This window comes from Amphiura filiformis, chromosome 4 (genome assembly GCF_039555335.1).
Source record: "Amphiura filiformis chromosome 4, Afil_fr2py, whole genome shotgun sequence".
Taxonomy (NCBI): Eukaryota; Metazoa; Echinodermata; class Ophiuroidea; order Amphilepidida; family Amphiuridae; genus Amphiura; species Amphiura filiformis.
The window spans coordinates 49,361,609-49,383,390 of NC_092631.1; the positions used below are offsets into that span (position 1 = coordinate 49,361,609).

Here is a 21,782-nt window from a genome sequence, read left to right on the forward strand (position 1 = left end):
TGATTCGTAGATAAATAAAATAATAGAGTAATCAAGAGAATTAACATGATAATACAAAATTGAGGTTATAATTAGGTAATCTATAATACGTAGCTTCTTATTCGCGGATCAAACAAAAACTTGTATCACTTGTAATTGTAATTACTGTCTGTTCAATTAGCTTAGATTCTTGAATTTTTAAGATAAATTATTGTGGTCAAAGTTATCAAAGAAAAGTGTTAGCACAGCCTTAGACCTAACGTGATTTATACTTTTCAAATTCTAAAGTTCAATTTAAACCCCCATTTCTTTTCAATTTTGGTCTTTTCCCGCGATATTTTTATAAAAAGCCGTAGAACGTCGGGTACCATAAACTTTTTTGAATCAATCCATTTAGAGCAATGGGGGCGAATGTCATAATGTGATGAGATTTATTTATTCGACCATCCGCATCAGGAAGTATTGTCCAACAAAATAGCTATTTGCCAGTAGGCCTACATAAGTATGCCTAAATTGTGTTGAAACCTTACTGTTGAAACATTACGTTATTATTTATGAACTAAGGTTTCCTAAATAGGCCCAGCTTATGTAAATACATTCCTTGTGTATTTATTTATTTATTTATTTATTTATTTATTTATTTATTTATTTATTTATTTATTTATTTATTTATTTATTTATTTATTGTGCGAATGGGTCTGAGAAGGTTTAGACCTATAGGCCTATTCTAAAACTACACATTTATTTTCAATTTGTTATTTCGTTTTGTTTGTTGAATACAAACTATGAGAATGACATTTGAAAACAAAAGAACTTTTGGACATTGTCAACCAGTTGAAATAAGAACGAAATCCATGATTTTAATGTCATTGTTTAGGAAATAAATAATGCTCAGAATAATGTTATGCATAAAACGTAATCGCGCTATATAATTTCGTGTAACAAAAACCGGTGGACCACTATCAACTATAGAACCTATCCAATAACCGGAACGGTATAACAATTGAAATGGCAGTACAGATTGGTGGACAGATTGCTTTGCTAAATTGGATAGGGTCTATGCCCTAAGTTGAAAATGGACCGTCCCACTCGATTGGTAAAAAGGTCGCGAACCCTTTTGGTGGACCCAAGTAACTGCCTAAAATGAGGCAAAATTGAAAAGAAATGGGGTTTTTACTTGAACTTTGGAATTTGAAAAGTATAAATCACGTTAGGTCTAAGGCTGTGCTAACACTTTTCTTTGATGACTTTGACCACAATTTTTATTTTTTCAAATATCTTAAAATTCAAGAATCTAAGCTAATTGAACAGACAGTTTTTTTTAGTAATAAATTCATATACGTCAATTATTGATCACGATTCGTGATGTTAATATGGTAATATCTTGAAAAACTAAGATAAAGGTCTCTTTTAAAGCCATAATGTAGATCTTATAATATGATTTTTGGCATATTTGTATTTGTCTCAACTTATAATGGAATCAGCCAAGTTTGTTGTGTTTGTCAGGACAACAGAGCATTTTTGACAAGAACAGAAACCATTCCTGATAGTTATTACCAATATTATGTCTTTACCCTTTTATTTCAGCACTTTAAAGAATAACACTCAGCTTTAAATTGGATGGAACTGGTACATTATGGCATTAAGTTAAAGATTTTTAATTTTAGCAGAAGTAACAAAACATTTGTACGAGGATCGTGTTTTTAAACACGATATCCTCGTACAGATTTAAAGAATATGTAGTTTAAAGAATATGTCGAGGGTTGACAAACAGAAGGCCTTAACTCACTTTTGGCCATTTTGAGATTTTGGTACCAAAATAATCTGTAATCCACTGGTTGCCAGAGTCAAGATTCATCAACTCAAATTTCTCGGCCATATATTGCGTCTTGAAGATGGCGAGCCTGTGAAAGAATATGCGCTTTATATTCCACCACATGGGAAGAGGAAACCGGGACGGCCGCGCACACTGTACTTACAGTATGTCCAGCACCTCCTGTGAGATACTGAAGGGATGCTGCAGCCAAACAAAATTGTTTCGCTTGCCCAAGATCGCATTAGTTGGAGAAAGCTTGTAGTCGCCTGCTCCGCAGCCGACTGATGATGATCATGATGATGATGATGACCCACAGATACTTAAAATCATAAGCCTTAACTCAATTCAACTTCCTATTGCATCTATAGCACAATAATACTTGGTCACATCTTAATGCAAAATATTATTTTTACTCATTTTTCTCAAAAAGGAATTTTTTGAGTTAAGGCCTTCTGTTTGTCAACCCTCGATGTAGCCTACACTCTCGTGGATTATTGTTCGTAATTATTGTGTTAGAATAAAGTTCCTCAACGTTGATCTTATCTTAGCTACTTAAATATTTTACTCATTTTGTTCTTTAAAACACGTTTTGTTTTATACAAATCATGTAATGCTTACTAAATTATGATGTACTCAAAGTGATAAAAATTTAATAAACACATCAAATGCATGTACTTTTTTGATTCATTAATTGTATTTATGACTCTCTTTGAACTTCAGCTAAAGGCCTAATATACCATACCCAGCAAACGCGAAACGTTCAGTTATATTTTGGGTTTTGATTTTAATAATAACGTTTTAATAACATTAAAATGTCGGGCTTTTTATATAAAAGGTCATGAAAACGTTTTAAACGTTTTGTATATATGAAAGCACGCCACAAAATCCTTTTAAAAATGTTGTCAAATTTGTTATTTAATAAATACTTAAATAACATGTTCACAAAAATTTACGAAAACATTTTAGACCCTTTATATAGCCGTTATATCAACCGACATTTGAACGTTTTCTGACAACCTTTTCTTACCATTTGCGAATAATGTCGAAAACGTTTTGTGTTTGCTGGGTGTGTAGCACTGGTTCAGTAAGACGTAGACCAATCCGGCAGCACATGTAATATTCGACCTATAACTATGCTCCTGGACCATATCTAGATGACACAGAGCAGCTATTCATTTGAAAATTGACAAACCCCCAATATTTATCTAGTCTATCTTAGGAATTTATTTTTAATCCAATGAATTTCACTTTAGACTCGAACCACTAACCTATGGACTACGATACTACCTACACACACAATTGGAGCCCCAGAAGAGGTTTTCTTGTAACGATTTTGTTTCACTCTCTCAATACTTTATAAGCCGTAGGTCTATCTGTATAAAGTCAAGGTTTAATAATATAAAAGTTATATTGATGAATTTATGACTATTCTCACAACAAAAATGTTCACTTACGTGAGCTTTCGGCTTGCGGTCGCTAAGCCTTTTTCAAACTGATGTTATTGATCTTGATGAGTGTCACATGACGAGTTGTTGTCAACAACGTCATGTGACAGGATGTTCCGGTAGACGCGTCCCAGGTCGTGTCATCCCTTGTCCTTGTTCAGCTTCAGATTGCTGGGGTGTGTCTGTGGATATTGTAACTTGTATATTCAGACCTCTTTCACTTGACGAAAATTAATCAAAACGGAATGTTTCTATATATTTTTTGTTTTTATTAAAATAACTTAAGTAGAGATGTTCAGGAATTAATTTTTACACATTTCAAACATCTTTTATGGTTCAGTGAGTAATCATATAGCCATTTATAAAATGTTATTCATCAACAAAAGCACTTTTCTAAATTAGCTTTTTGTATCCATTAAAATGGGTAAATTTAACAAGTTTTTCGTTCGAATTAAATTGATTAGGAAGGAACAACTGTAACTTCAATGATAAATCTTGTGTACATTGATTAATTTAATCAATGGAGCAACAGATTCCTGGTTAGATATTTTATGTTGGATCCCTTCTTGTTTCATTGGTCATTCAAATAGCAAATTAAAATGACAGCAAACTGGTATTACAATGCCATCTATAGTATGTAGATAGCATGCCGATGCTGTTAGATATAGCAAATTAAAATTATACTATCTTCATCAGCTAGCAAAGTAATGCTATCTTCGGATAGCAAATTAACACTATGCTATACATATCAGTAGATGTACCCAGCAAACTGGCATGATGCTATCTTCAGTAAATATAATAGAAACTGGTATTATGTTATGTCATATTTAGTAGAGTAGCAAACTGGTATCATGCTGTCTTCAGTAGATAGCAAACTGGTACGGTCTTCAGTATATATCATTTGAAATAGACTGTCTTCAGATAGCAAATATCTGGAAAAACTTCTGTAAACCAAAGAAAATGGTAAATTTCGTCTACTCAGTAAACACAAAATGGGTTTGAAACATTATAAATAGGTTTTGCTTTTATTCAGAACGTTTTAATGATATTTAATCGTCGGGTTATACAAATGTCATGAAACGTTATTAAAACGTGTTATATGGAAAAAAAACTGCAACAACATTTTTTTCTTTTTGCCAACATGTTTTTGGTACGTTATTAAAACATTTTATTTATACACTTTATATAACCAGACAATAAAACGTTTTCTGTAAAACGTTTTGTGTTGCTGGGGTGCTGTCGGTCATGTCATGCAGATCGATTTATTATGACCGTGGCAATATTGCCTAGGGGATAATTGCCCATCGATTCGATTGATCAATGTCATCGGCTGAACTTTGGTGGACAATAGAATAAGTATTGATTGACAAGGTTACCACTGCGTCCCCTTGCTGCTATCCACATCATAACTTACTTATATGTTTTTGCTTCTGTCATGTACTGATACTGAGACACTACAAAAACCTCGTCGCGTTTGATTGGAAAGGAACAGTTTCCAGGTGAGTTTTCAAAATGTATCTTTATCTGATGCGCATGTATGTGCCACATCGTCATTTATGCACAACAGTGAGAACAGTCTACCTATCACAACCATACAATCACCAACAGTCAAGAGCTTCAATGCATGCACCAACCAAGCTGAAACCAGTGGGATACCAGAGCTGTATATTGGCCAGGTCTCCTCAGCTGCTGGTCCAGCCTCCTTCTAGATCTCATCTGTATTTTCTGCACTTTTTAATCACCGTTATCTTTGCCATGCACATATGGTGGTGGGCCGTGTATTTGTGATTTGTTATTACTGCACCGGATTAGAACTAGCCCCGTTCCACAAACCGCGACGCCTCTCGAATAGCGAGCGTAGCGAGCACCGAGCGTAGCGACCGCGACGCCTCTCGAATAGCGAGCGTAGCGAGGCGCTACTATCCTAAGTTGGAAAATCATCATTAGAGTACAGCACAGAAACCAGTGCTACACCGGATGTGATACTGCACCACTGGGCGCGATACCAGTCCTGAATTGGTCTACCCAGAAATCCTGTAGATGTAGATGTAGATATCGTGTGGTTTGAGCAGATGCTCAAAACATGGATCGAGAAATCTATGTTTTGAGCATTTGCTCAGTGCTCAAACACACGATATCTCCCTGTTGATGCAACAGACAGGTCGGCGTTGGTTTAGAACAGTGTTTGTAGCAGCAGCACCGTTACCGACGAAACCACATTGAGATTGAGAACCCGTCTTTCAAAACGAATTGGTGTCGAAAATGCACGACAAAATACTCAATATGCCCGATTATCTAAACGGGAAACGTCACTTTCACCTTGATCGAGAATATCAAGCTTGTTGTATCACGTAAACTTCTTTGGTTATCGTGCAGTGCGCATGGAGGAAAAACAACCGAAAAATAATGACATCGTCTCTTATGTTTTTAATAGGCTATTTCTTTTTTAAATAGGCCTATTAAGTTCATGATAAAACCCATGATACATGTAGTATTGCCGTGTTCACGTTAAACAAAGTCACTGCCTGTCTTTCCATTTAGAATATAACAACGGCAGGTGGTGCCACTGATAAGAAAGAAACACGTTTGCAGATCTAGAAGTTTCAGACAACGTTTAAGAAAACAGAATCATGTGTAATTACTTTACTTTGTTAATTTCTAACATGTCTATACCGCAAAAATGTAAAACAATTAAAACCTAAAAACAAAATTGTCACGAAAGTCTTTGTTTTTGTTTTAGAAACTGATTCTTCGTCTCAGTTATGACAGTAAACGTTTTTACGTTCAATAGGCCTGTGTGAAATGTATTTTATTCATGAACTCTAAATAAACATGGATATTTAAAATGAAATTAAAGCATCATTTAAAGACTCCTTGTTTAAGTTCTCATTGATTGCACTGCACGATAACAATACCAATTAATTTTACGTGGCACAATGAGCTGGTTATCTTCGATTTGGGCAAATTAACCCAACAAGTGCATCTGGTAGCCTAAACATTACTTCTTTAGTGCTAGAAATATTATGCCGTTACGTTGTTTTTGTTTGTTTTTACTTTGAAATAACAATGCAATGTGATTGTCTACTTTAAGTATTGTTAAATTACATCATGCACCTTGATGAAACTGTCATCAAAATCAATCATTTCTTTATTGAAATACGTGCGTGTATTTCCTGAAAAGCATAAACCATGGAAATAAGAGAATAAGATATTTCCATGCATAAACCAAAGGATACGACATGCTTCATTCTGGCTGAATCTGAAAATTTTCGGGTTATATAAAGGTCATATAAACGTTTTTAAAACGTTCTTGTAAAACATTTTTGCAAAATATTTTTTTCAACCCTTAAATAACTTTGTTTACAATATTTTGCATCAAGATTTCAAAGAATGTTTTTTATGTTTTTAAAACGTTTTATATCCTTTATTTTAGCCGACATTTATACTTTTTCTGTAAATAAAACGTTTTTATACTTTATTTGGCCACTACAGAGCGAGTGAAATGGGCAATGAGATGAGTTGAAGTATTCATTTTTAAAACTTATGAATACTATATTTATTATGAACCTTGTGCGAAAAATATAATAATTAATAGCATACATTTACTAGCGGTCACCGGTGCTTCGAGGTCACCGTCTTTCGCGGTTACCGCCTTTCACGGCCGGTACATGGTACTGATTTTTTTGGTGTGTAAATGCCCTATTTAACTGATTTGTTAATTGAGATTTATGTTCATTATACCCAAATTTGCCCCGTACATTCGGTACCGAATTAGTGGTTGTGCAATAATTATACAATATAATGCAAGTGTACGGATCGGGATATTTGTCTTATTTTGTACATTTCCGTATTGCTTGCCTAAGCTTTTTTTTTTGTGTGTTTTATTTAAAAGGTGCCCCATGAATGCCTTGGGTCAAGTGTGGTTTTGGAAGGATGTGCCGCTGACAATTTCAAAGTTGACCCATCAATATTGTTACGAGTCGTACTTGACTCAAGGCCAAAATCACCTTTTACCCGAACTCACACGAATGCACAACACAAATACACTGTTTGATTAAGCTAACAAAATCTAAGTCTTTAATTGAAAGCACGTTGTGATTGGTATCATATATGACAACAAATGCACATACACAATAATCAAATATAATCACTCTTTATCTATTTAGTACTTAGCCAGCATTCTTCTTCTTGGTGATCATAAAGTTCTTGCAATGTTCTGGACGACTGATGTAATATATCCTTATTCACTTGTCCAGCGAGTGAAATCCTACACATCATCTTCACTTTACAATCTCTAGGGGTATTCCCATATGATCCAAAATTAGAAATGATTCAATTTGTTTTTGATTAAGTTGATGCAAGAAAGGGGAACCCCTAAAATGTCTCATAAAATAGATTTTAATTGTACACAGAGATAAATCATCAAATTAAATTACTCAGGGCACATCACAATATACCGATTTTTCTAGAAATTTGGACCCACCGATATACCAAAAGTCAAAGTTTTCAGCCGAATTTAACCCAAATTGTCTTAGTCTTTACCTTTCCTCCCCAAAATTTTGGGGAAAATTTGACTATTCTCCGAAAAAAATCCAAATTTTTTTTGAAAAAATAACTAAAATATACCAAATTTGGCTCAGAAAAAAGAGTTATTGATATTGTTACGAGTCGTATTTGACTCAAGGCCAAAATCACCTTTTACCCGAACTCACACGAATGCACAACACAAATACACTGTTTAAGCTAACAAAATCTAAGTCTTTAATTAAAAGCACGTTATTATTGGTACAATATATGACAACAAATGCACATACACAATAATCAAATATAATCACTATTTATCTATTTTGTACTTAGCCAGCATTCTTCTTCTTGGCGATCATAAAGTTCTTGCAATGTTCTGGACGACTGATGTAATATATCCTTATTCACTTGTCCTGCGAAAATCAGCGAAGTCCTTTGTACACTTGCATTGATAACTCCTTGCGTATAAAATCCTTACACGAAAATGGTGTTCTCCAACCACGTTTACAACTCCTTGCGCAATTCTCCTATACTAAACTCCTTGCGCCGTCCTCCTATGCTAAACTCCTTGCGCCGTTCTCCTATGCTAAACTCCTTGCGCAGTTCTCCAAATTTAACTCCTTGCGCTGCTTTCTCCAAACTTGGTGCTATTTCCACCTTTCACACAATATCTTCAGGAAGCAGGACTGCGATGCAGTTGTCCCCACTTATTTTGACAGTTGCGTTGAATCAAAATACCAGACTTCAGCAAGTCGACAGAAGAATATATTTCCTTTCTTGGAAGAATAACGTTCTTTGACGTATTCTAGATCTTCTCCGACAACACTGGTAAATAGTAGCACTTTGACTACATAAAATATTTCTGGTTTGTAATTTCCTTTCTTTCAAGGAATTGGACTGTAAGCATAGCCCAGATCAACACTATCAACTGTGACAATAATAAAGGCTATTGTAGCCTGTCAGATCTGTATCCAGATGATAATAATTGTAACCTTTTCCATAAAGTCCGACACAATCCGCAGTAGACCCTATGTCTTACTTTGGTCCATTTTCGTAGCTCGAAATAATAATCATAATTTCAGTCAAGGCTGAACTTGTAGCACTGTAGGAATCCTCCATGGCCACACTTTGTAATACTCTCTGAGTACCCAGCTTAATTATTATTGATCTCTCTTTTTTGAGAGATAACTAACTACACCAACCACATATTACAATCACATCGACACAGGTCTGCCTAGAATTATTATTAACATTGTCTTTTATCCCCCATCTGGGATTTTCCCAATGTTCTAATCATAGACATTAACATTTCACCTTACATCACTTCCTGTGGGTTTTTCCCATGATGTCATCATCTTTCTTTACAGTCTCAGGGATTTCCCCTTGACATAAATAGTCTTGATAAATGATGTTGTTATTGCATTCATCTGGGTTTTCCCCTAGATGTAATAATAAACAAACTATTGCATGATTATAAAGGTAACTTCCCCTATTTCATGATACACAATTATACAGGGTACATCACACCCTCCCCCTTAAAAGAAGAAAGTTTGAATGTAATGAACACTTTCTTAAAGTCTTTCTCATTCGCATGAACTTATAACAATGTCAACTTGGAAGTTACATTATAACTCTTACACTTTGTACAGTGACTACTCGCCACACATGTGTTCCTTTTTAAAGGAATTGTTTGTTTGTAAAAACATACAGGATTTTGATCTGCTGGCTTTCTTGAATCTCTGAACTTTAATCTGTACGCTTCAGGCACCAGCTCATAGGCCTTAAGGACTGTCTGTTTGACTTCTTCATAACTGTTACATTTCTCTATTGGTAGAGCTGAGTAAGTCTCCCTGGCCTTCCCCACAAAACTACTTTGTAACAGTAGGGTCCAATGCTCTGGAGGCCATTTCAAATTTGTAGCTACCTTTTCAAAATGTTGAAAATACTCGTCAACATCTTTTTCTTTGAATTTAGGCACCAGCTTAACATACTTTGTAACATCAAACCCTGACTTTGAGGAGAAACTTGATGAGTATTTGTCACCTAGCTTTGCCAACTTCTCTTGTTCAAACTTGTACTTTTCTTCAATTTCTTTTTGTTTCAAATTTTCTTCCATTTCCAACTTTTGTTTTCAAGTTCCAATTTTGCTACCTTTTCCTTTTCTTCTGTTTCTAATTTGTGGTGCTCAAGCGCCCTCTTTTCTTGGCGTGCTTTTTCTTCCATTTCTAATTTCTTGTTTTCCATGTCTAGTCTTTCTTGTCTTTCTTTATTTTCCATATCTAATCTTTCTTGCTTTTCTTTATTTTGCATATCTAGCTTTTGCATGTCCAACTGCAATTGCATTTTCATTTTTTCCATTTCCACCTGAACTTCTAGTTCTTTCAACTTAACTGCATCCCCGATTTCAGTTTTGACCTCCTTTCTCTTCTCCAAAATGGATTCTTCAAAATACTCTTCATCAACCAAAACATCAATTAAGGCATTTTTGATTATTTGTTTTCTGTTGGCTTGCTTTACATCCAATTCATAGTATTTTGCAAATGCTAATAAATCAGGTTTCTTCAACTTATCAAACTTCTCCCAATCTATAGTTTCAAGAAACTCTTCTGCTTTGAACTCCATACTGTACTTTCACTTTCAAGACTCAGTATATTAATGTTACCTTTTTTACAGTGTACATCCCGGACGAGCCCCCAATTTTGTTACGAGTCGTATTTGACTCAAGGCCAAAATCTGCCTAGAATTATTATTAACATTGTCTTTTATCCCCCATCTGGGATTTTCCCAATGTTCTAATCATAGACATTAACATTTCCCCTTGACATAAATAGTCTTGATAAATGATGTTGTTATTGCATTCATCTGGGTTTTCCCCTAGATGTAATAATAAACAAACTATTGCATGATTATAAAGGTAACTTCCCCTATTTCATGATACACAATTATACAGGGTACATCACAATATACCAAAAGGCCGAAAATGCTACCCATGTTTGCGTCACGTTTTATATCAATTTTAAATTTAGCCTGAATCCGTAAATATATTACCTCTCGCCTTTTTTTAGGTCAAGGTTATTTTTACCATTATGCAGCGAACCAATGTTGAAGCTATTTCACATACATGTACAAAACATTCTAGAGAAAGAATGAGGATATATAGTGTTGAAATATCTTTTGTTGATATCGAATGATAATGTCATGAAGTCGTAAATTTTAAGGTCAAATTCCTAAATCCAAAAGAAAACATTGCGACGCAGATAATTCCCGACTTACGCAATTTCATCATTACATCAGTGTCTTTATTATTTGTTTGAAACCTTTCCCAAACGTTCGTGCTATATGCATAGAACGGCTAATCTATCTTTACAAAACGCGTCTTTTTTTAGTAAACAAAAGGCTAAAGATGGCATTATGAGATTTATCTTTTATCATTACACTCATCCGCTCAACTGCCACGGTGGCCGAGTGGTAACGCGCTAGACGCGTAATCGAAGGAAGTTTAGAATCGCTGGTTCGAGTCCCAACGAAGCTTGTGGAAGCTTTTTTTCTTCAAAATTCATGATCGCAATCCGAAATGAGTCACTTGTCGGTAAATCATGTATCGTATCCTTAACACACCTAAACAGACACAATGCAATTTGCAGGCAGCAGCTTAATCAGCGCCAATATTGCAACATTGAAACAAACAACTATAAAAACATCCAATCCAACCCCACCCCATCCCCCAGTAGGCAATGAGCCTTGCCCAAGGACACAACACGTTGGCACGAGCGGGGCTCGAACTCACAACCTATGGATTACGAGTCGGGCGCCTTAGGCCTCGTATCCATAGGCTGTTCCCTTGTGGCTTGTGCCCTTGTTCCGTGTTTACTTTTTCCCATGTGACCTGCCACACAGACAACGAACCGTAGCGGCCACTAAGCAAAACAAAGGTTCGTTGTCTGTGTGGCAGGTCACATGGAAAAAGTAAACACGGAACAAGGGCACACGCCACAAGGGAACAGCCTATGGATACGAGGCCTTATCCACTCGGCCACACGTGCTCCTCAAAATGAGGGTTTTACGTGTCACGTGAAATGAAGGGTTTTACGTGTCACAAACTGCTTAACCATTGATCGCTGTAAACGGCAACTTTTAATTTCGGGTATTTTTCATTAAAACACTACCGTGTTGTTAATATTGAATGACATTTGTACTAAGTACAGGGTGAGGCTAAAAAGGTGCAATAGAGCAAAGAATCGATATTTATCCAAGAACCAAGTCGAACTTTCCAATTATTGAAAGATTCTATAAAAGCCACACTCAATAGTCACCTTCTGCGAAAATATGAAGTGAATCGCGACTACCGTTTAATTTTTATGAGTCCTTTTGCTGCGATACCCAATTTCGTAATTTGTCCACGAGGCACCATGTATTTTGAATGAGAGCACACAATGCACGGTAAAGGCACCAGATCTGAAACTGACTTTAATTTAAATAAGGTTGATTTTTGCGTCATTTTAATTTCTTTTTTTTTTCTGTTCAAACAAACTTTCTAACATTACATTAAGTCCTTCATACCTCACTCGACTCCAAGCGCATTTCATTTTGACATTTGAAAAACCCGCCTACAAATCTGTATGTTTTTGTCTTGATAGAGAATAAACATCTTTAAAGTAAAGGTAAAATGAAAATAACAAAAAATAATGTTTCTTTTCCTTAAACAAGACCAAGGGCAGTAACACTTTGAGTGCTCCATTTTATTTCAAAGCCAAATGAGGTTAAGAAAATGGCAGTTGTTCCAAATCTACCTTACACAGAGTGGGCTGACATTCAAATTTTAGATGTCTCTTGGACAAACATTAAAATTGGGTATCGCTATAAAATGTATCAGAAAAACAAAACGATAAATGCTAATTCCTTGATTTTTTTCACACAAGGTCCCTGATGAATATATCATATATAAAATGTTTTAAAACCTAAGATGTTTATATCGGTTCTTAAATAAAAATTGATAATTTTTTCTATTGCACTTTTGACTCACCCTGTAGTATTTGGTATCGACGAGGGTTATTCTAGATAAATACAACATAATTATGATCCCACAATATACAGGCCTACATACTCATAATGCTTATACGTAACTTAAAATGACAAAAATTATGAACTGTTTTAAGTCAGATACGTGACGTCTATTGCGCATTTTATGCTCTCATTAAAAAAACCGGATGCCGCATCTAAAATTGAAATTGGGTAGAGCATATCTCAGAAACAACTTTAAGCCCCATTAAAATTAAACCGTAAATGAGATTATTTTTCACACAACATGCACAAGGTGACTGAGTGTTGAATTTGGAGCAAGTTTTAACAACTGAAATATGCTACTTGGTTCTGAAACAAATATGGCTTTTTTTTTCTTTATTGCACCTATTTTTTACACACACTGTATTTGGTCGAATCCAACCAAAAGTGTCCACGGGCCAAAAATAAAAGTCCGAAATAAAAATGTCTCCACAATTTTTCCTTTTGCCCATTGATTGATGACATATTGGCCTTATAGGAACCAAAAGTGCCATTACTAATCTTGAAAAATAAATTCAGGACGTGTGATAGTAAATGTGATATCAAAACCCAATGTTACCTACGAATACCACTAGGATGCTTTCCCTATCGCAATACTAATCAACCTAAAACAAATGGAATATTCCCATTAACGCTTTTTTCGTGTAATGTAGACCACAGGGTGTCAGGAAAATGCTAACTCAACCAGAAAATATTTGTTTTTATTTTTATAACGCGATCAACATGATCTTAGTCAATTTATGCTAGTTTATTTTTGAAAATGAAGTTTAGGTCAGTTTCTGTATTTTATTTATCAAATGAGTATGAATCAATTTACACATTGTATAATAACGAGTATGATATATGTTTTCAAGAATATTAGGAATTATACGCATACACCTAACGCTTTATACAATGAAAAGGTGAAGAAACCCGGGTATTCGTAGGTAACATGAGCGATTTAACAATATCTATATTGAGTTTATAGGTTTAAATTTTGCTATTATGGTAATGAATTAATAAAATGGTAGTTTTTACATCCCTTTCAGATGGTACGTCCAAATGAATAAATGCTATTACCTTAGATCAAAAAAATGTTGATGCTTTTAGCAAGATTTTGACCACTTCATTTTGATATACAAGTAGTTAATCAGCAATTTTACATAATAAATAATTGTTGAATGAATCCGTATATGGGTAATAATAGTGTCCTGGGGTACCGCTTAAAGTTTTTGACAATTAATTTCCATTGGTAGGGACACTTCATTACACATGTCATGTATTATGCTGTATTCGTAAGTAACATTTCAGTATTTGTAGGTAAGAATTAGACTTTTGGTGGATATCGCAATCAAAACTTCATTTTATAAAGCACTTTGAATGTATTATTTTCTTTATGTGCGTTTATTGATACTTTAGACCCTATCAAGTATTAATAATGTCGGTTCACAACGGTTGAAAGAGGATTGAAGTAAGAAACAAAGGCACTTAAGTGACTTTAATTTGCTTAATTGCACACAAATCACTTAAAACCGTTATTGCAGACTTGTGAAGTCCATCTTGGAGTCAGTTACGTCTTGTGGCCTTTTGTTTGAGGGCAACTACAATTAGCTTTATACCAGGGTCCATCAATGTGTTGTCTAGATCATGAGACAATGAGAACAGTCGTTTTTTTCCATGGTATTCGTAGGTAACCTTAGCGAAAACGTCAAAAGTTACCTTCGAATAAATCAATTTGGACACAAATTACTAAGAAACCAGAAGGTCGGTAAACATTTAAAATGAAGCACACATGACAGTTGACAATCCAAGTATTTATCCCTTCTAATCTTCTTTGAATCTGATTTTTCTTTCAAATGAGCAGACCGTCGTCTATTTCAGTACATATTTTCACCAATTAAGCCGTATTCAGTTTTGCATGGTGGGCATGTATGTGAATTCGCAACTTTCATTGACATATGATTTGATAGCAAACATACAGGCCTTCGTTATGTACCAATATGGGCATTGGCATGAATGGCGGTGTTTCACAATACTGTCATGATGTCAAAGTGTATTCGTAGGTAACATTCGGTTACCGAAATTTACCTACGAATACTTGCTTTTATTGTTGACATCTCAGAAATATTTAAACGCAGGTTATTGAAACTTGGTAGAAATAAAGAGTGTATTACCCTGCACCTATTGCTTAACTATTGTTTACTATTCTCTCACTTTGTGGAAATGGCACAGCTTTTAACATGTATTCGGAGGTAATGCATATTTTTTACCAAACCTACCTTTGTGCCATTTAGAATTTCTGGCAGCTAAACACAATAATAAAGATGTCCGAATGCAATGCATTTCAGTATTGGACATATCAAAGCTTGTATCAATTGCGCATTTATTAGTGATTTCCATTTTTAAAGATATATCTAGTGCTATGAAAAATTGTATTCGTAGGTAATGTAAAAAAATACCACTCAAAAAATTATCACAAAAATTCATAATTATGTACAAATATGTGAAAAATTGAACAGGCAATCTTTGAATACACACCTTTCAGGAAATCAATTTAGATTCAATCCAATGACTTCTTTTCATAACTGATTTAGATGTTTTTAAAAATACTTTAAGAAATATTTTGAAAAAATGGGTAAAAATAGCATGTTTTGGGGTCTCTGTGTCTAAGTTTTTCACAGAAGGGTCTTATTATATATGGCGCGAAGCGTATGATCAAGGCGAATAAACACAATACAAAAACGAATGCCAATTGATTAATACTTTTAAGTTATGGTCCTGAACATGCCGTGTACACTTTTCGTTGGATTCGACCATTTACGCAATGCCTATTTCAAAAGAAATACCTATTCCATAACCCGCCATTAACATTCTTACTACTAGAATAATTGCATACTCATCAAGACTTATGATGTACAGAACTTATTAATGAGCACTAATTAAAGTACACACTTTTCTTGTAAATCAAAATGATTTTTATCATTGTTATTTTTCAGAAGACATGATGAGATCTAAACGACCACTACCAGATCCGGTATGCAAGTATTGTAAAAGAAGATTTATTGAAAACATTCCACGTTATAAATCACATCTTCGTAGCCATGAGCTGAGTATTAAGCCTTATTGGTACAGCAATCCAACTTTAAAACCAAAGGCTGGCTATGTGCAGATAAAAACGAAAAGACATCAAAAACGAAGATGTAAAGATCAGAATATATCGAAAGGGGAACCAGGTCATTTGAATGCAAAGAAGGAGCGAGGTGAAGTAAAGAAACTTCATAAATGCAGCTATTCTAATAAATCATTCCGCCAATTAGGACACAAGAAAGAATCTGAAAGCATTCATACAGATGAGAAACCACATCAATGTAGCTATTGCAACAAATCATTCCAACAATTGGGAAACAAGAAACAACATGAAAAGATTCATACAGGAGAGAAACCTCATCAGTGTAGCTATTGTAAGAAATCATTCAGCCAATTGGGAAACAAGAACAACCATGAAAAGATTCATGCAGGTGAGAAACCTCATGAATGTAGCTATTGTAGCAAATCATTCAAGACATTGGGATATAAGAATACGCATGAAAGGATTCATACAGGAGAGAAACCTCATAAATGCAGACATTGTGGCAAACCATTCACTCGACTGGGAAACAAGAAAAAACATGAAAGGATTCATACAGGAGAGAAGCCTCATAAATGTAGCTATTGTGGCAAATCATTCACGACATTGGGATACAAGAATACGCATGAAAAGAGCCATGCAGGAGACAAACCACATCAATGTAAATACTGCAATAAAGCATTCAGTCTGTTGCAAACTAAGAAACGACATGAAAAGATCCATACAGGGACAAACCTCATCCGTGTAAATATTGTAACAAATCATTCAGCCAATTGGGAAACAAGAACAACCACGAAAAGATTCACACAGGCGAGAAACCTCATCAATGTAGCTATTGCAACAAAACATTCCGGCAATTGGGAAACAAGAAACAACATGAAAAGAGTCATACAGGAGAGAAACCTTATAAATGCAGCTATTGCAACAAATCTTTCAGCCGAATGGGACGCAAGAAAGAACATGAAATGATTCATACAGGAGAGAAACCTCATCAATGTAGCTATTGTAGCAAATCATTCACGACATTGGAATGCAAAAAAACTCATGAAAAGATTCATACTGGAGAGAAGCCTCATAAATGTAGCTATTGTGGCAAATCATTCATGACATTGGAATACAAGAATAAGCATGAAAAGAGCCATGCAGGAGACAAACCACATCAATGTAAATACTGCAATAAAGCATTCAGTTTGTTGCAAACTAAGAAACGACATGAAAAGATTCATACAGGGGACAAACCTCATTCGTGTAAATATTGTAACAAATCATTCAGTGAATTGGGAAACAAGAAACGACATGAAGCGATTCACACAGGAGAGAAGCCTCATAAATGTAGCTATTGCAACAAATCATTCACGACATTGGGATACAAGAATACGCATGAAAAGAGCCATGCAGGAGATAACCCACATCAATGTAAATACTGCAATAAAGCATTCAGTTTGTTGCAAACTAAGAAACGTCATGAAAAGATTCACACAGGAGACAAACCTCATTCGTGTAAATATTGTAACATATCATTCAGCCAATTGGGAAGCAAGAAGCGACATGAATTGATTCACACAGGAGAGAAGCCTCATCAATGTAGCTATTGCAACAAATCATTCACCCGATTGGGACACAAGAAACAACATGAAATGATTCATACAGGAGAGAAACCTCATCAATGTAGCTATTGTAACGAATCATTCACTAGATTAGGAGACAAAAAGAAACATGAAATGTCTAAGAAACATAGACTAATGGATGCAGCTATTTAACAAACCATTCGTCCATATGAATGTAAAGTGATCCAACTTAGGCCAAAAACAAATTAATGGTTTGTCTCAAAGCTCACGAGTGGTTTGAAAACAAATGCGAAATGGGATTTTTTTTTTAATTCCCGACTTTTTCATGGTATTTGGAGAAAAAAATATGATTTCCGCCCAATTTTTCTGGAAAAACTAAAAAAAAAACTAAAAAAACTTGAAATAAAAAAAAAAATACGCATTTCTTTTTTTCCAAATCTCGCGATTTTACAAATGCGCGCGCGAGCTTTGAGACAAACCTTTTTTTTTGCCTTATAGGATTGTTTTTCATTTTAAACATGTAATCATGGCAATATTCTTAGTAGATGTCTCGCTAAATTCAATCAGGTTATCAATAAGGTATTTTGATCATTCGTTGTTTGCTTATCAAAACAGAGCTAGAGCTAATGGACGAATGACCATTATTACAAAACGGTTGGTTGTATGCCAAATTTGGGATACGCACTCGAAGCAGAATTTATTTCTGCGCATTATGACACCTCTTTTGTTGCAATAGTCCCAATGTTGATGTCACAGCATTCATTTAAATGAAAGCAATCTTACATTTGAAACTTGCATCAAAATCCTATTGCCTTGTATTTAGTATCCGTGGAAGGAAATATTCGGCTCTCATTGGATTGTTCTTCTTGTTTCGTGAACTTGGTGGAGGTCAAGACATGTGATAATCAATTTAAAAAAATTAAATATGGCATTATATTAACATCACTTGTCATTGTTTACTTAATCTCACTATTAAAACATGATAATTTCAATCTTTTCTAGGACCAAGAAAGTCACAAAAAGTGGAAGACCAAGGGTTACATCTTTTGAAAACATCACAATCAGGAAAATTTGAATCTAGCTTTATCACTGAAAAGACAACTTGCAATTGTAGGATATTGATCAGAAAAATATTGAAATCGTCATGTTTCAATTTGCCATTACGTGAATAATGATCACTGCTGTGAATAATAGCAATTGTTATTGATTATCACATGTTATGATTCCCTCCAAATGCTTGAAACAAAAAGGATAATCCACTGAGAGCTGAACATAATTCCTTCTGGATACAAAGTACAAGGTAATGTGATTTTACTGCAACTTTTCAATCTTGGGTTACGTTCACCATATGATGTGGCATCAATTCGGGACCATTGCAACAAATGGGGTGTCATACTGCGCATAAATAAATTCTGCTTCGACTGTTTATCCCAAATTTGGCATACGATTTTGGAATAACGGCCATAAGAGGGTAAGTTTTGGTAGGTGTTTAGTTACAGTTTTTATGATGCCCATGTGTGTGTACTAGTATGTGTAGTATTATTTTATTATGTATGTTTTAGAGCTCTACTTTGTAATATTTTTAGTAGGTTACCTTGTTTTAAATATGGTCAAATAACGGAACGTAAGCTCAGCGATTCAACAATGTAATAAGAGCTAATAAACACACATTCACGAAATTATTAAACAAGAATCATGAGAATAAGAATGATATGAAAGTTTGAAAAGATTCCTACGTGAATCAAACCTCAGAAATCAGACATTGTGTCAAGAGCCATTCAGTAATTTGCCTCACAGTGTCTAAAGGCCGAGTCATATTCCATATTTGACGTACAATATTCGAGTATTCATATTTAACGAATGTTTGTTGAGATAAATGTATTCGGCATCGAATATGACTTGAAACAGATTAAATAACAAATACTTGGTGAAAATATTCGACATCAAAGAACCAATAACCTGTTTTATCAGCAGTAAGTTCACGGTTTCGTAATTTAAAGAAATAATTTAAGGGTTTTTATTATGGTGTGTTTTTGCATTAATGTTTTGGGAAAATGTTTTATTATGACTACCTATAAGATTTCGCATTTCTTCGGAAAGTATCGATGTAATTTACACGATTTACATTGTGCATAAATGTTTTTAACAATTTTAATTGTCTTTTGATTTGTGTTTCTTCACAACTGCATCAAATGTTATTAATAACCTTTTAAAAGCAACTGTTCTGACTCGTAGATCTCGTAGGTTGAGTAATGGCCTGATTGGTTTAATAATTATTTATCAACTTCATGTGTAACAAGAATTTTGTATTCTTGATCTTACTTAAATTCTGCCAAATCAGAATCTTTCCAAACTACTAGAACAAATTACTAAGTAACGTTGTTAGTCAAGTTTACTAAGCTGATTGCTGATAAATAAAATAATAGAGTGTTCAAGAGAATTAACATGATAATACAGAATTGAGGTTATAATAAGGTTGTGTAATCTCTCTATATGTGGTTTCTTATTCGCATCACTAGTAATTGTAATTAATTAATTAATTCGTACGTCAATTGTTGATCAAGAGTTGTGATGGTCATCCAGATGGATCCCTGTTCAATCAGGGGTCCCCCAAGGCTCGGTCTTGGGTCCTCTTTTATTTAATTTGTTCGTTTTGGATTTACCAAACTATGTGCAATCTTCTCTTCCGCAATATGCGGATGACACACTTCTTTACAGGCCTATCCGTTCTGAAAATGACATCAACATCATACAAGGTGATCTTGATAATATTACTTACCGGTATTGGTGTCAAATCAATAAAATGTCTTTAAATCCTGATAAATGCAAAGTTACAGAATTGAGGTTATAATAAGGTTGTGTAATCTCTCTATATAATATGTGGTTTCTTATTCAAGAGTTGATGAAGAGTTGTGATGTAATGTCTTGAGGAACTAAGATAAAGGTCTCTTTTAAGGGTGGGTATACGAGGTATTGTTGGTCGAAGCAGCCAAAAAATCGATTTTCATTATCTGAATCAATATATTATTGAAAAATAACACTTTGATGATGTTTTGCAAAAGTTCATTCTACAAATCATATACTTTAAAAACTTGCTTAATTTAATGTTGTTAATGAGTTATGTACGTTTTACAAAGGTGTTGTTGTGTCAACCCTCTTTACAACATAACTCAAGAACCACAGGACCTACAAAAGTATATCTGTGATATTTGAATTCTTCTACACGCTCGCTATGAATTGAGCAATGCAATTTTTTGCTAAAGCTCACTACCATTCGCAAGATGCTGTTAACTACATTGTTTTTTTGCTGCTTCGACCAACAATACATCGTATACCCTTAAAGCCAGAATGTAGATCTTATAATATGATTTTTGGCATATTTGTAATGTTTACACACGTCTCAACTTATAATGGAATCAGCCAAGTTTGTTGTGTTTGTCGGGACAACCGATCATTTTAAAATTGAATGGAAATGGTACATTATGGCATTAAGTTACAGATTTTTAATTGTAGCAGTAGTAACAAAAAGTTTGTACGAGGATCGTGTTTAAAGAATATGTAGCCTACACTCTTGTGTGAATTCTTGTTCGTAATTATTGTGTTAGAATAAAGTTCCTCAACGTTGATCTTTTCTTAGCTAGTTAAATATTTTACTCATTTTGTTCTTTAAAACATGTTTTGTTTTATACAGTTCATGTAATGCTTACGTTTATGATGTGTTCATGGTGATAAAATTTACTAAACACATCAATGCATGTACGTTTTTATTCATATTGTCTTTATGACTCACTTTCAACTTCAACTACAGGCCTAATACACCATACCCAGCAAACTCGAAACTTTCAGTTATATCAAAGTTTGGGGTTTTGTTTCAATAATAACGTTTTAATAACATTAAAATGTCGGGCTTTTTATATAAAAGGTCATGAAAACGTTTTAAACGTTTTGTATGAAAGCACACCACAACATCCTTTTAAAAACGTTGTCAAATTTTTATTTCATAAATACTTAAATAAACAAAAATTTACGAAAACATTTTACACCCTTTATATAGCCTTTATATAAACCGACATTTAAATGTTTTCTGACAACCTTTTCTTAACGTTTCAGATTTTTTTAAATCCAAGATATTTCACTGAGATTCGGACCATTAACCTATGGACTACGATTTTCCCTACACCACTATTCACCACACAGTCGGAGCCCCAGAGGAGGTTGTCTTATAATGATTTTTATCGCTCTCACAATACTTTATAGACCTTACGTCTATCACACAATTTGCC

The 21,782-nt window shown here is 34.4% G+C and overlaps 1 protein-coding gene across 1 annotated transcript; it reads left to right on the top strand.

The window, feature by feature from the left end:
* The first annotated feature begins 4,475 nt into the window (after positions 1-4,475).
* LOC140151014 (uncharacterized) lies at positions 4,476-17,886 on the top strand. Its single transcript, XM_072173203.1, is given in 3 exon segments — positions 4,476-4,739; positions 15,801-16,705; positions 16,708-17,886. Coding segments are annotated over 2 exon segments (1,881 nt in total). The 5' UTR covers positions 4,476-4,739; positions 15,801-15,808; the 3' UTR covers positions 17,692-17,886.
* The last annotated feature ends 3,896 nt before the right edge of the window (positions 17,887-21,782 follow it).